The sequence below is a fragment of the Caretta caretta genome, chromosome 6, assembly GCF_965140235.1.
Source record: "Caretta caretta isolate rCarCar2 chromosome 6, rCarCar1.hap1, whole genome shotgun sequence".
In the NCBI taxonomy this organism is placed as follows: Eukaryota; Metazoa; Chordata; order Testudines; family Cheloniidae; genus Caretta; species Caretta caretta.
Genome location: NC_134211.1, coordinates 87,077,994 through 87,092,629, shown reverse-complemented (window position 1 = coordinate 87,092,629; position 14,636 = coordinate 87,077,994). Strand labels below are relative to the sequence as shown.

Genomic DNA, 14,636 nt, shown 5'->3' with positions numbered 1-14,636 from the left:
GATCATGTACATACCGCAGCTTCCACATCCAGTCATCTTCATTGTGTCTTCCACTACTTGGGTCACTACCACTGCTGCCTCTGTATCGGTCATAGCCTTCCCACCTAAATCCGGTTAGTCTGGGAAACAAACCACACCAAAACCCACCCCAAATGAGCACTGCAATACAAACTCCCACTCACAATCCCCTGTTTACAGCTCTGTTTGCTGGCTCCTGTGCCGCTGCAGCTGTCTGTGCCGCTGCCTGATTGGCTACCTTTATAGGACCCCTACTCAGAGAAGCCCCATCCCCTAATCAGGGCTCAGCTTCTCTCCCAGCACAAAGCCCCTACAAGCCTCTACACGTACAAATAATAAAAATACAAAACCAAACACAAATACCTTCTCCTCCAACAGAACTCCCACTGAAACTCCCCTGTTTACAGCTCTGTTTGCTGGCTCTTGTGCCGCTGCAGCCCAAGTAAGATCTGAGTGAGATCCGAGTGAGAATTACAGGATTTGTCTCCAATTATTCAACCTCCCACACATCTCTACCAGATCTTCCTGTATGTAGAAAATTTATTTTTCCCCATGTCAAACTACATATAAGGCTAGACTGTGGTGTTTAGCCACAGCCCAGAGTAGAGGGCAGTGCAGAGCTGCACTGTCCCAGAGAGATCTCAGTGATGGATTGTATTTCAGAAGCTGCAGTATGTCTTGTGGGCTGGAGAGATTCAGGGGCAGCACCCTCACTGAACCTTTCCTTTGAATGCAAAAGCTGGGATTTTTCCTGGTCCTTGCATGAGGAAGCAATCACAATGGGTCAGAAGGTGCCTTGCATCTATCCACCCCCACCATACAGCTATACAAGGGTCAGGTACAATCTGATCACATCATTATGGGATTCTATATGATCCACACAGGGCCAAGTGCTTGAACAACAAGGAAAGGTCAGACCTGCAGAATTCCATAGAGTAAATGCAATGTTTTTGCTTCTGAACACCATTAAGGGAGGACTGAGCAGTCTGTAAGACCTGTCTAGACTAGGAAAATAGGTCATATTTTAAAAAATGTTACCTAATATAGTTTAACTACTATGTTTTTAAATACTGTGGACAACTCTATCTACACTAGTGTTTAAAAACATGGTAGTTAAAATGTGTTTGCTCAGATATTTTTAAATACAATCTATTTCCTTGTCAAAACATACCCAGTGTGTGCTGTTGGCCCAACGAGGAAAAAAAATGTAAAATATCCAACGGAAAAAAAACAGCTGTGAAAAAAGTTAGCTATAAATACTGATTAAAAATGATACTTTTAATAATCACAGTGGTGCTGCGTGGAATCCAAATCATACCAGGTTAGGCAAAATTCAGAATGGTATGCATCATTCATAGTCCCTTCCACCAAGAGGGCACAAATGCTACAGCCTACCAAAAATAACCTTAATTTATAAGTGGCAGCAATGGCTATAAGAAGTATCACAGACTTGGTCTCTTTTAATTTGTTCAAAAGATTTGAAATTAGTTTTGTCATATAAACCTTTCCACTATTTTTTAAAATTTTCTAAAAAAAATTATTTGGATCATAATCAAAATAAGAGCTGAAGAAAAAGAACCTGAGAGCTACCAGAAACTTGCCACTTGGCTTCAAATGAGTCCGTGAGCTTTGATTTATGTAGCTCAAGGTTTTAATGCTCTATACAGAGGTTCTCAAATGTCATTGCACTATGACCCCCTCCTGACAACAAAAATTACTACATGACCCCAGAATAGTTAATACTTTAAATAAAAAATGCTTAGAAACAGGACCGGCATTGGGGGTGGCAAGAAGGCAATTGCCCAGAGCCCCATGCCACAGGAGCCCTGTGAAGCTAAGTTACTCAGGCTTCGGCTTTGGTCCCGCACAGCAAGGCTCGGGCTTCGGCTTTCTGCTCTGGGCCCCAGCAAGTCTAATGTTGGCCCTGCCCAGGCAACCCTATTAAAACGAATTCATGACCCACTTTGGGATCGCAAACCACAATTTAACACTCGCTGCTCTATTATGAAAAATAAGATCATCAACTATTTCCTGTTTAATTTTAAAGGCAGTCGATATACTTCCTTAATTGTCAGTGATATGGCAGCGATGCATACAGAAAATAGAAATAGGAAGGCTAGCCCATACCCCTAGTACTGTGTGATAGATTAAATGTATTGAAATGAATCATTACTTAGCCAATTATAGAAGTGAAAATATTTCAGTATTCCGGTTTTGTAAAATTTACAGTATCTACCATAAAGGATAGAACAAACTGAAAAACAGGACACTTAGCCAGCATTATTCAAAATAGCCAGAACCTGCCAATATTAAGCAAAGGGAAATTTGTCCAGTTAATCATAACTGACAGAGTTTGATTGAAGTGTTTTTAAATGTAAATCAAAGAGCTTATAAAATGTCCATGGCTAAATTCATCCCATGGTGATGGCAAGACTAAATTAAAAAAATCTACTGTAGATAGTGCAAAGAAAGCATCCAGGGAAAGGTTTGATTTCTGTTCATTTTGATTTAACTCTGATGTTGCAGTTTCCACAAGGAGACTGTCACAATCTCATGACCCATAACTGAGCCTTTCTTAGGGGTGTGGAAGGAGGAAAAGAGTAAGAAAGGACAAGGCCTTGATACCACATGATTTAACAACCCACCAGCCAAAAAACTGCTGTTACAGTAACATGAAACATGCAAAAATACCTTTGAATGCTTATTTGTACACCCCATTACCACTGTTAAATTGAGAATGTGTGTATATATGGTTAATTAGGTGCATAACCTTATTTGCATATGCAATCATTATAATTGTACACACCAATAGGGGCACAAGTATACTCACTTTTTGTAAACTCAGGCGGCGGGGGGCGGGAAAGAGGACATTACCCTTCACAAATTTGGTCTCTATTATCACAAACCCATCACTCAATATTCATCTTTTCATAGGAAAGCAAAGCAGGAGTGGGGAGACTGTAGAGGAGGAAAAACAAACAAGAAAATGGGGCAACCCCCCCAAAGTGATCAGAACTGAGTATGCCCATCCTGGGCTGAGCAAACAACCAGTAATAAAAGAGCCATTGTCAATGAGTCAAACTGAAACTTCTGAAGAGTAGAACTGGCCACAGAAAGCTATGTTACTATGATACTGGGAAGTTAATTTATTTCCTAATAGCCACAAAAATTTGTTGTTTGTAATGTCAGTCTCAGGAGTTCTCTTTATTGAAGTTACAAACTCTAGAGAAACTGTTTGACTTTGTCATCTGTCAGAAACATAAGAATTCTACAGGCTATTGCAGAAATACTATAAATCTCTTATTTATTACTGCAGAGCTGGAGGCATGAATTGCTATTTGACCTTCCCCTTTTCTAATAAACTAGGCTGACAGCCACTTTTACCTCTCTGGCATATATTCTCTCAGATTTAACAAAAAGCTTCTCCATCAAATAAATGTCCACTAATTAAAGCTCTAATGTATTGGAAACCAATTTAAACTATCTATACAGGGTGATGTGCTGCTGACATCAAGTATTATGCTTCTAATATTCTAGTGCCTCTGTATTGTGAAGTTCCACAGTACAAAACAAAAGGCACTATATTGGTACAGCTGAAACATAGTGGGAGAAATCTTCGCCCCACTGAAGTCCATGGGAGTTTTACCATTTACTTAAATGGAGCCTGGATTTCACCCATTAAAAACAAACAGTTGTCCTTCATGTGAACTGTATCTGCTGAAGATTACTGGAACAAAAGTCTAGCTAATATTTTATAGGTTCTACATTTAATTTCTAAATTTAACTCGTACATAAAAATCCTTTTTTCCTTGCATTGGAATAAGCAACAGTTTCACCATTTGCTTTGTCACTGTCATAAAGCTTAAGGCCAGAAGGGACCACCAGATCATCAAGTCTGACGTCCTGTATATCACAGGCCACCAGCACCACTCAGCACCCACACACTAAACCTAGCAACCCAAAATTAGACCAAAATATTACAGCCCACAGAAGACTAAACTATTATGTGCCACAAGCAGAGAATGGGACAGACGGAGGTGCTCCAATGCCTGAGGCCTTTGCAAGGCAGTGAATTGATTAAGTGAGATATACCCCAATAATACCAGCAAGTGACCTGCACCCACATGCTGCAGAGGAAGGCAACAAACACCCAAACTTACTGCAATCTGATCCAAGGGGAAATTCCTTCTTGACCTCACATTTGGTGATTTGTTAGACCCTAAGCATGTGATCAAGAACCAGCCAGCCAAGCACATAAGAGAGTGAATGCTCAGAGCCATCTCAGAGCACTGGCCCACCCAGTCTGGTATCCCATTCCAGTCATGGCTATCTCTGATACTTCAGAAGCAGCAGACCAAAAAAACCCAACAACCCAGAATACACTGGGGAAAGTGGTGGAATCCCTTCCTGACCCCTATAGGTGAGTATCTGAAGTCCCAAAGCATGAACATTTAGGAACATAAGACATAAGGTGGAAGGGACCGTACGGCTGCCAAACCCTGCCCTCCACCATCAGGAGCAGATCAGCACAGCATGCAACAGCTGTCAGAAATGGAGCTTTGAAAGGGGAGAAGCGCATGCCTTCAGGGCAGCCAGCCAGCCAAGTTCAAAACAATGAGCAGAGTGGCCACTTGAGGGATTATGGGACACTTCCGGAGGCCAATTACAGCGCTGAAAGCAATTGATGTGTTTACACTGGCAATGTAGCACAAAAGCATCTGCGCTGTAAGCCTTACGACTCTCGTTGAGGTGGTTTTTTTGCAGTGCTGCAACTGAGGAGTTTCTGTGCACTAAGTGGCTTGGCAGTGTGTACACCTCAGGAGTTACACCGCAGAAAGCTGCTTTACTGCAAAGAAACTTGCCAGTGTAGACAATGCCTACTTTGCTGAATAGAGATGGACTTAAGCATATGCTTAAGTACTTTTGTGGACTGTGGCCTTAGCTATGATCTTTTCCACTTCTCCACCCCAATGAAAGTTTATTTTACAAAAACATTTTTCAAAAGCAGAATATCATGAAGTGAGAATTTTAGCAGTGGAACCTATTGTCACAACTGCAGAAAGTTAGAGAAGACAGCTATAAAACCAGTTTGCATCATTGTGCCATATTAGCTAAACACTGATTACTTGGGCAAGGGAAAAAACAAATAAAAAATTTTTATGCAGAAATAAGGGGGTGAATAGCATTGTATGAAATATTCGAAAAAGGGAATGCTTTAGGCAAAGTAATTTTGACGTTTTTACTCCGGTCTCAGCAATGAAAAATCTACTGGGAGTTGTCAGGAAGTGAAAATAGAACTGTGAGACCCATTAAATAATCAATTCACATTATGTCAAATTATATTTTTTCTTATTATGAATGTGAATGTAAATTATTTCCTTGCCATTGAGTGATTTATTTTACATAGAGAAGACAATGTAATGATAATCATGAACTAGCATTTTATTTCAGAGGAACAGCTGTGTTAGTCTGTATTCGCAAAAAGAAAAGGAGTACTGGTGGCACCTTAGAGACTAACCAATTTATTTGAGCATGAGCTTTCGTGAGCTACAGCTCACTTCATCAGATGTATCTGATCTGATGAACATCTGATGAAGTGAGCTGTAGCTCACGAAAGCTCATGCTCAAATAAATTGGTTAGTCTCTAAGGTGCCACCAGTACTCCTTTTCTTTTAGCATTTTATTATCAGCTTCACAGTGAAGACTCCTTTCTGAATTCATATTTCAGGAGGAAAATGGATATTATTTTAAGGCGAAGGGGGACTTTTTAAAGACACAAATGGCAGGTAGGTGTCTAACTCTCATAAACGTTCAATGAGAGCCAGGTGCCTAACTGCGATTTGTGTCATTGAAAATTTCCCCCTATCTTGAGAAATTGTAGCAAGTTTTCTGTTCTCAGCGAAAGCTAAGTTCTTTTCCCACCCACCTCAAAGTAATATCCGAGCACATAGCTGTATAGAACTCAGCGGTACATTACAACTAGATGTGGACTAAACTTGTTAACTTCAATGTATGAGGTTGGGGGTTGACATATTTTTATTTCTGTTCATGTGGAGTTATACCCTAAGTTTCAAATCTGAATGAACATGATCAAAGCAACATTCTAAATCTCATTCTTCAGGCTCATACCCCAAGACTGTGATCTATTATTTAATTCACTTTGAAGAAAAGTACAAAATACATGCTGAGTGTTCATGTCAATTTTTTATTTTATGTTCTTAAATCCTTTTTCTTAATCTGCTTTTCAATGACATCAACCTTTTCCAACATGGGATGTGGGTAAGTGGACAAATTATCTGTGTTTCAGATTTCAATTTGGAATAATTAGGACACATTTATACCTTAGCCAATGATCCCCATCCTCCATTCAGATGGGGGGGATGTTTGAGCCAATTGGCAGGGGACAGACAAACTCCAGGTCCTAGGAAGAGGAGGAAGGGAGGGGCTGGCTTGGCTGCTCTGGAAATTTTCCCCACACCCTCCCTGCCCATAATACACATGGACGCTACTTGTGTAGAGATTGGGGAGGGCAGGGAAGGACAGATTTCTCTGCTTCCTCCTGCTGCCCATTTGCTGGACTGTAGGAGGAAGGGATAGCTGACTAGCACTCATACAGCACCATCCTCACTGGCATGCAGCAGCCATCCTATTGCTGTTACTGCTTTGCTCCCCCACCCTTTAACTGAGGGAAATACAATTTAAACTATATACAAAACTGCAATGGGTCTGACTAGGTCACCAGCAGCATCCTGGAGGCCTGATTTAGGCTAGTTTAGAGAAAGAACAGTAATTTACACATTGTAAATTTAACAAGTGGAGTTTGTAAATTTTGTTGCAATTTATAGCTGGTGTCCAGTGTAGGTAAGAAGCTCAAAGGGGCCAGCTCTCAGGGGCAAATGTGTAAGAGGCCCAAGAGGTGGCAGGTGGACCATGTTAACCTAAGGTAGAAGGAAGACCTGAAGTCAAAGACTCAGGTACACCTTGTGTGTACGCTCATTCCCTCTCACTGGGAGAGGGAGAGAGGAATCAGAGGTAGGCTGAATCCTAAGGGTTGGATGAAAGGGGGCTAAACCTAAATATTGGTTATTTTGCCATTTAACGTCACATTGGACCCAAGTAAATAAAGATGAGGCCTTCCCCAATGATATTTATTCCTTTGTCTGTGTTTTGTTCTCCAACAGCCATTTGGTGCCAATCAATAAAGAAAATCTAACATTCGCTTTGTGAAATTACTTCTTTAATGTTAGCATTCTGTTCTTAAATAGCTCTGGGTTTTTTGCACAATTTTTGCACTGAATCAAGCAATTAAATTATTCAGGAAGATAACATATGTGCAGAAGAAAATGAAGATGGATTATTACAGTATTAACAATTTTTTCCTTGTATATAAAACTAACCTTTTGTGCCAACTCTAGTGCTAACATAATACATTCTTCTAAATAGTATTTGAGATATAATTAAACAAATATCTCTTAATTAAATAAGGCAAATCTCTGTAAATAGACCCAACTTGTTACCATGTTTTGCAGGAACTGGAATCTTTTCACATTGCATTGATCATTTCTTGAATGCTGATTGCTTGCTTGTAATCAGCAATGGCTTCTTCACTGAATCCCATTTTACCACGAACATCAGCTCTAACTTTATACATCAAAGCATCATTAGGTTGAATTGACAATGCTGTAAAAATGAAAAATAAATGTTAAGGCATTTTTAAATTTCAAAAGATTGTTATGATTGTTATAAAAAACAGCACATGCTAAAACCCATCTGAAAGTTGAGACAAAGTAGAGAGCATGTGGGTTTTGATCTAAATAGGAAATACATATGTCCAATTCATATTTTTATAGCAGGAGCTAAGTAATTTTGTTAAGATATTTACAATCTTACTGTCTCCCTTTGACTCTCCTTTTTCTCCTCTTGATGTTAGATATCATCATGGCATGTTTATAAATCTGACTCTAGCAACTGCTGAAGCATCAGAAGCCACATTCTCCCTCCCAAATCAGGTTCAACACCAAAACAAATATCAAGCAATAGGAAACCATTATCAATCTATTCCTTGGTGTCAGCAATGCACATTGTCTCAGAGTCAGATTTCCTATTGTTCAAAGGTATTTAAATAACTTACTATTGGCAAGTGTTTAATCTGTTGTTTAAAGAGTCTAGGTCCCAGCAAACTCCCTGTTTTACAGTAATCAATTCCCTAGACAAGATTTCATAATTATTCTGTTCTGACATCATGAAAATCTACTTTTAATGGAAAAAATTCATAGTGAAAATAAGGAATTCTATACATCTTTACCCAAATCATGTTTTCATATAATTTAGACAAACTTATATTGTAAGCGTATACCGGTTAACTTCTCAGTAAGATTTGATCATATTTATTGTTGGTGGAAAAATTATTCACTTGCAATCAACTATTAATTGGTTCAAAGTACAGACAGTAGTATAACAGTGGAACTCTAGTTTGTATAGGGCTTTGACTCAAGGACTTTGCTATCAAAATCCAATGAAGTAACTTCATCTTAGGAACATTCAGACAGCCTGACCATGGATTTGGTAGCTGAGATGGAAAGACAGGAATTGAATCTGGGGTGGTTGAAGATGGGTAGCAAATAGGGATGCACTTGGCTGGTTTGCACACACAAATGTGGTATTTGTGAAACTTAGCTCTATGTATACATTATAAAATTAATTTAAAAAAAATCTTTATCTGTAATTGGCTAAAGCAGTAGTGACTGAGTAGGTAATGAACTCAGATGCCCTCAGGGTTTGTGAGGGTAGCATGAATGCACATCTTTCTGCTACAACTTTCTTTGAAAATCTGGCTCAGAGTTCAGCTGCTATGGTACATATTACATATGACACATTTACTTCTAATCAGTAATTGGAAATAAACAGATAATTGAATTTTTTGGTTTTCATGGCTGAACTGAACCCTTCTCCCCCTCTCAAAAAAATCATTGTGGGTGAATCCATAATAGATGTTTTTTTAAACCAAAACCACCATCTCCCCCATCCAAAAAAAATAAAAAATAAAAAAAAAATTACTAACTCCTCCCCCCCGCTACACACACAGTCAAATTCGACTCAAATTCACAAATAGTTTCTGTTGACCCAAAACTGCATTTTTTGGCAAATAAAATTATTTGTCCAGAAAAAAAAAATTTGCCCAGCTCTCTAGTTAATTTTCATTAGAAAAACAATAATATTTTTTAGCTGGCATTTTCATTACAACTCCCTTTTCAATCTCATAGCCTCTCCTATATAAGTTAAGAACTTAAATAAATATATTAAATACATAAATGGAAATAGTTGCTAATACTTTCCGAACTATGAAATAGAGCCAAAATAATTTGTTGTTCTTATTATAACTGAAACTATGTCAGGTACTGAACAAAAAGTACCTGTTGAAATATCCTTCTCAGCTAGCTCATATTGCTTTAATGTTCTATAGAGGTTTGCCCTGTTAAAGTACACTGCTGCAGAGAAAGGGCAGAGACAAACTGCCTTCTCAAAATCTTCTTCTGCTTCTTTGATATTTTGTAATAATGTATTTGTAATAGCTCGATTCAGGACTGCAGATTCATTCTGTGGGTCAAGCTGTAATGCCTTGGAATAGTATGAATTGGCCTGTAAAATATATAAAATGAAGATATTATGCACCATGTAAACTTCTGAAATGCTCTATATATTTTTATATTACATTAATAATCAAGGTAGCAGAAATCCACAGGATTTATGCAAGAATGACAAGATTTTTGCAAGGATCTTTGAGAAGAAGAATTCAGCCACTCTTTCGCAACAGAATGATTTATTATTATTTATTAGTAGTACTATGGTAACACCCAGAGGCTTCAATCAGGATTGGGTTCCCACTTAGGGTTGCTACCTTTCTAATGGCTGGTAACTGGACTCCCCAAATCCCCACCCCGCCTCTTCCCCCAAGGCCCTGGTCCTGCTCCATCTCTCCCCCCAAGTACCCACTCCTGCTCCGCCTTTTTCACCCCAGATTTTTAAAAAATGGACATTGGGGTTTGTTAAATGGCATCTAGGACACACAAGCCAAAACCCAAACTGTCCAGGTGAAAACCAGACAGGTGGCAACCCTATTCCCACTATGTTAGAGGCTGTACAGAGAGTATGAAATGGTCCTTGCCTCCAAAGAGCTTACTAGGAAAATGCAAGGGGAACTTTGGTGTTTGATTACCTCAGGCCCTCCCCAGGGCATTTCTGCAGAAGGGACTGGGGATTCAGGACTCTGAGGGTATTACAACAGAGAGAAAACCTGGCTTAGTAGTTAAAGAATAGGCCTGTGAGACAGGAGATTTGGGTTCTACTTCTCACTCTGTCACTGAATTATTGTGTAAACTAGGACAATTACTTGACTTCTCTTTGCCTTAGTCTCCAGGGCAAAAATTTCAGAAGCACCTGGCTGATTCAGTAGCCTAAGTCTCATTGAAAGTGAGGGAGATTTAGATTTCTAAATTACTTAGGAATTTTTGAAGGTTTTGGCCCCCATCTGTAAAATCACCTCTTATGAGTCTTTATTCATAAATATTTGTAAAGCATTTTGAGATCGTCAGATAAAACGGACAGTAGTAGAACATAGTAGTATTATGTATTACTCATTTCTATATATTAATTCATACCCTATCAGAGTACAGCTAAATGATTAATTGTAAGAAGATTCAAGTAAAAGCTTACATTTATACACTAATTTGTATCAATAGCATTATTCCTTAGTCACGGAAAAGTGTTCTAAGAATGGTATGAAAATAGAACATAAGACCTACCTGTGAAAATTGCCTGTGATGAAAGTAGATATTTGCTGCATTGAAATAGGCTAAAGCATAGCCAGGGTTGATGGAAATTGCTTGCTGATAATCTTTCATAGCACAGATTAAGTGACCCATAAACTGGTTAATGACACCCCGGTTTGTAAGCAGCTGAGCATTGGTAGTGAGCTGAAATGTAACAATATATGCACTCTTATTTGAATAAAGTCCACATTTCTACATTAATGACAAGACTCTTTCTTTAAAGGAAATGTATAAAAATAGAAAGTACCTCCTAATCTAAACCTACAATTATTCATACACAGTTCTTCAAATTTATGTGCATTATTCAGTGGTCTAATAATAGCAGGTTCATATTTATAAATCAACTGAAAACCAAACATTTACCTTTAGTGCTGTGTTTGTATCTTGAAATGCAGCAAAAGTATCACCCATCTGAAGACAGACCACAGCTCGTCCGTCATAGGCAATATGGCATTTTGGATCAATGTCAATGGCAACTGTAAATTGATTCCAAGCTTTCTGAAACTTTCCAAAGGCCTATAATGAGTTTTAACATATGAATATTATTAAACGTACCACATACCAATGGACATATTTTCAAAAATTATATACATGTGGGAAAATTGCACATGCCCCCATGTTGCCACATTCAGTTATTTAATTTTGTGCACAAATTGGGAAAAGATGCATGCAAATGACTAGTTAGATATCCACACATCCACTGCATGGGCAGTTACTTGATTTATATGCTACCTTTGCAGGAACTGCACACGTAATTGCTCTTGTACCTCGGCTTCTGGCCTCAAGTTTTAAATGTCTGGCCCTGTATGATAATGTAATGAAGTGAAGACTCATCTCTATGCACCTGCCTTCCCACAATAACATCAAAATGTCTTGGTGTGACCCTCTCTCCCTGGAGATATTAAAACAACAACCACCATCCTTGGGTTACACACTATCCAAAACTAAATAAGTAAGACCTAGTGAGAGCCACTCACTAAATACGACAGAATAAAAATGAGAAACACCAGCATAATTGTTCAAAACAGTATATGAAGAAAGCACAGAAATTCTGTTAGACAGCAACAATATCTCATTTACTTGTGAATATGAGCCTATAACCTTAAAATTGGGACAGCTATGTTTTATTGTCATGTAGCCAAATTTGAGGTCTTAGCTGCCCATGGACAAGTGATCTGATATTTTATCCCCAGACTGGAAGTAGGCCCAGCCCCACTGGTTGTGGAGTAGTAAGAGTTGCTAGACAAAAAGGGGATGGAAATATGCATGGGGCAGGATAAGCTGTTGAGTGAGGGAGAATAGAAAGATGTGAGGGAAATAAATGGCTAGACCCCTACTTCTTCAAGTTCTGATGACTGATTCACGGATTCACTAATATTCTACCTTGGAAGACCTGGATTTGAATTTTGACCAAGTACAAATAAGTTTGGTAATCTTATCTGGTTCCCCAAGAAACAGTCACACAATTTGGATTCATTCAGCAGAACCAGCACTTTGTTGTTGAAAGAGACTTCCTTGTATGACTGAAAACAATGGCAGGAAGGCTCCTTGTTAAGACTGATGATAACACTCAGCACTTAGATAGTACTTTATAAAGGACAGTGAAAACATTAATTAATTAGAATTAAAACATATTGGCAGAGCTGTGTGAGGAAATTTGCACAAGGCCTATCCAAGTAAGCCTGATGCAGGCTGATAAAATTAGTCCCTCATTTACACAGGCACAAAATTAACTCACAACTTTGTTGGAAAGAGTTTTGTCAGACAAATGGGTATAACAACAAAGCACAATAACAGTGTTGTAAAATCATGGGAATTAGAGAGGAGGAAAACACATGATATGTCATTTCATACATGACTTTGCTAATGCAGGATTGTTCTTTTTGGGGTATAGCTAAGTGGTTTTCAGATTTCATTATATATAAGCTCTTTTTGAAGGGGCTTAATACAAATGTTAACATTTTGTTTTGGATTGACTTAATCCTTTTACATAAGATTCACCAAAAATATCTAAGTCACTTTTTATGTAGCGGCCTAGTCTCTAGTGTTATTGATTACAATACCATACAAGGTATCTGGCATGATTACCAATAACGCTCTATTTCTCTCTGGGCTGACTAAGGAGATCAAGTCTATTGGTACTCAAGAGTAAATCCAATAATCAAGTAAGATGCAGCACAGACAAATGTCAAAGGGAATTGCAGCCTATCCCTTTAGTTGAAAAGAAAAAGTGAGTAGGGGGAAAAATAGAGAATAACAAAGGATACATTAAGGATACAGTTATTTTATCTGGCTGAACAGTGTTTAACTAGTTTGCAGTATTACTATGTATGGAGCATGGACTAAACAATTTTATATATGAAAAATAATGCTCCTCTCTTTGTCACACGATATTACAGACTATGATCTTTGGTGTATTACCTGCAAATTGTATCCTAAGCAAATTCTGGCTTTCACATACTTTGGGTTAAGATGCAGTGCTTTCAGGAAGTCTTTCTGTGCTAGGGTATTGCCAGCTTCATTACCATATTCCATGTATGAATTTCCTCTTGCAACATAGGCATCCAGAGAAAAGGGATCTAGTTTAAGCACTTGGGTAAATGAATTGACAGCTTCTTCCAACTGCTCAAGTCTAAAAATAAATATGCACTTGATGGTCAGTGTTTTATTTTTTATTTTTTTTTAAATCAGTCATTTTAATGAAAGGTGCCAGACTTACAACTCTAGAGACTTAGGTTCTCATTTCATCCACTAAACAGATAGCACTGGCAGTGCACACTTCCCCAATCAGGGACAATGGTTAAAGAAATATGACTGTGATTAATTCTCCATGCACAGTCCTTTTCTTGATCATTACAGAGGCCAACGTTGTTAGTCTGTGAACTTTTAAACACTTAGGGTGAAATCCTGTCCCCAATAAAGTCAATGTCAAAACTCCTGTTGACTTCAGTGGAGCCAGGATTACACTCAGCAGATTCCAACTTGGCTTGGTTTGTTCAGGTTCAGATTTCCAGCTGAACCATTCACACTGCCCAGTTTCAAGACCAAACACACTTTGTGCCAGTCTGTTCAGACTCAGCCGTTTCAACCAAGCATAGTTTACTTCTACCATAAACCTTCTTCTTCCTGTTTCATCTTACTCTCTTCACTCCTCCAAGACTCACTCTCACCAATTCCTTTCTTCATCTTTCTCCCAGTCTCAACTCTGCCCCTTCTTTTTCATGACAGCCTGTAAAATTTGGAACTGACTCCCTCTTTTTAGTCCTGATCCAATGCCCATTAAGACTCCCACTTATTTTGTTCCTCAGACTACCTTTTCTCCTTCAAATACACTTTATGCAAAGACTTTCAGCTATAACGTCTGCCCCACCTCAACAAATACAATTTCCCAGTGCATTAAAAATATCTGAACTATTTGATCTATTTCTAAACTATACTGTAAACTCTTTGGGGTAAGGGCTGTGTCTTGTTATATGACTGCACAGCTCTGGGTGTGCACAAAGCTCTCAAATAATAAAAAGAGAGGAAGGATAGTATTGCATTTAAGGCACTGGGACTTGAGAACTGGGTTCAGTTCCTGGCTGTGACACACATTTTTGTGCAATTGTCCTGGGCTGAGATCCACCAAAATGCTTGTTATGAACATATACATCCAAAAGCACAGAATTTGATATTCAGCATTCAATAATAAAATCTTCAAGCACGCTTTCCTATTTAGTTAAGAACAGTAACGTTTATGATTGAAACATCTGATTTATTGTGCTTAGACGAGGACCTTTACTCAGTGCA

At 38.5% G+C, this 14,636-nt stretch overlaps 1 protein-coding gene across 8 annotated transcripts in view; it reads right to left on the bottom strand.

Moving 5' to 3' along the window:
• Positions 1–2,854: 2,854 nt before the first annotated feature.
• Positions 2,855–14,636, bottom strand: part of TTC6 (tetratricopeptide repeat domain 6) — a 133,603-nt gene continuing 121,821 nt past the window's right edge. For 6 of the 8 annotated variants that reach the window (XM_048854942.2, XM_048854946.2, XM_048854947.2 and 3 more), the window contains 5 exons: positions 13,269–13,479; positions 11,211–11,363; positions 10,821–10,991; positions 9,432–9,657; positions 7,239–7,698 (listed from right to left, as the gene is read on the bottom strand). In XM_048854942.2, the coding sequence (XP_048710899.2) occupies positions 7,562–7,698; positions 9,432–9,657; positions 10,821–10,991; positions 11,211–11,363; positions 13,269–13,479 (898 nt within the window). In that variant the 3' untranslated portion in view covers positions 7,239–7,561. Of the gene's footprint in view, positions 2,977–7,238; positions 7,699–9,431; positions 9,658–10,820; positions 10,992–11,210; positions 11,364–13,268; positions 13,480–14,636 lie in introns of those variants that run through there. The other 2 variants (XM_048854943.2, XM_048854948.2) reach the window with 2 other exon arrangements.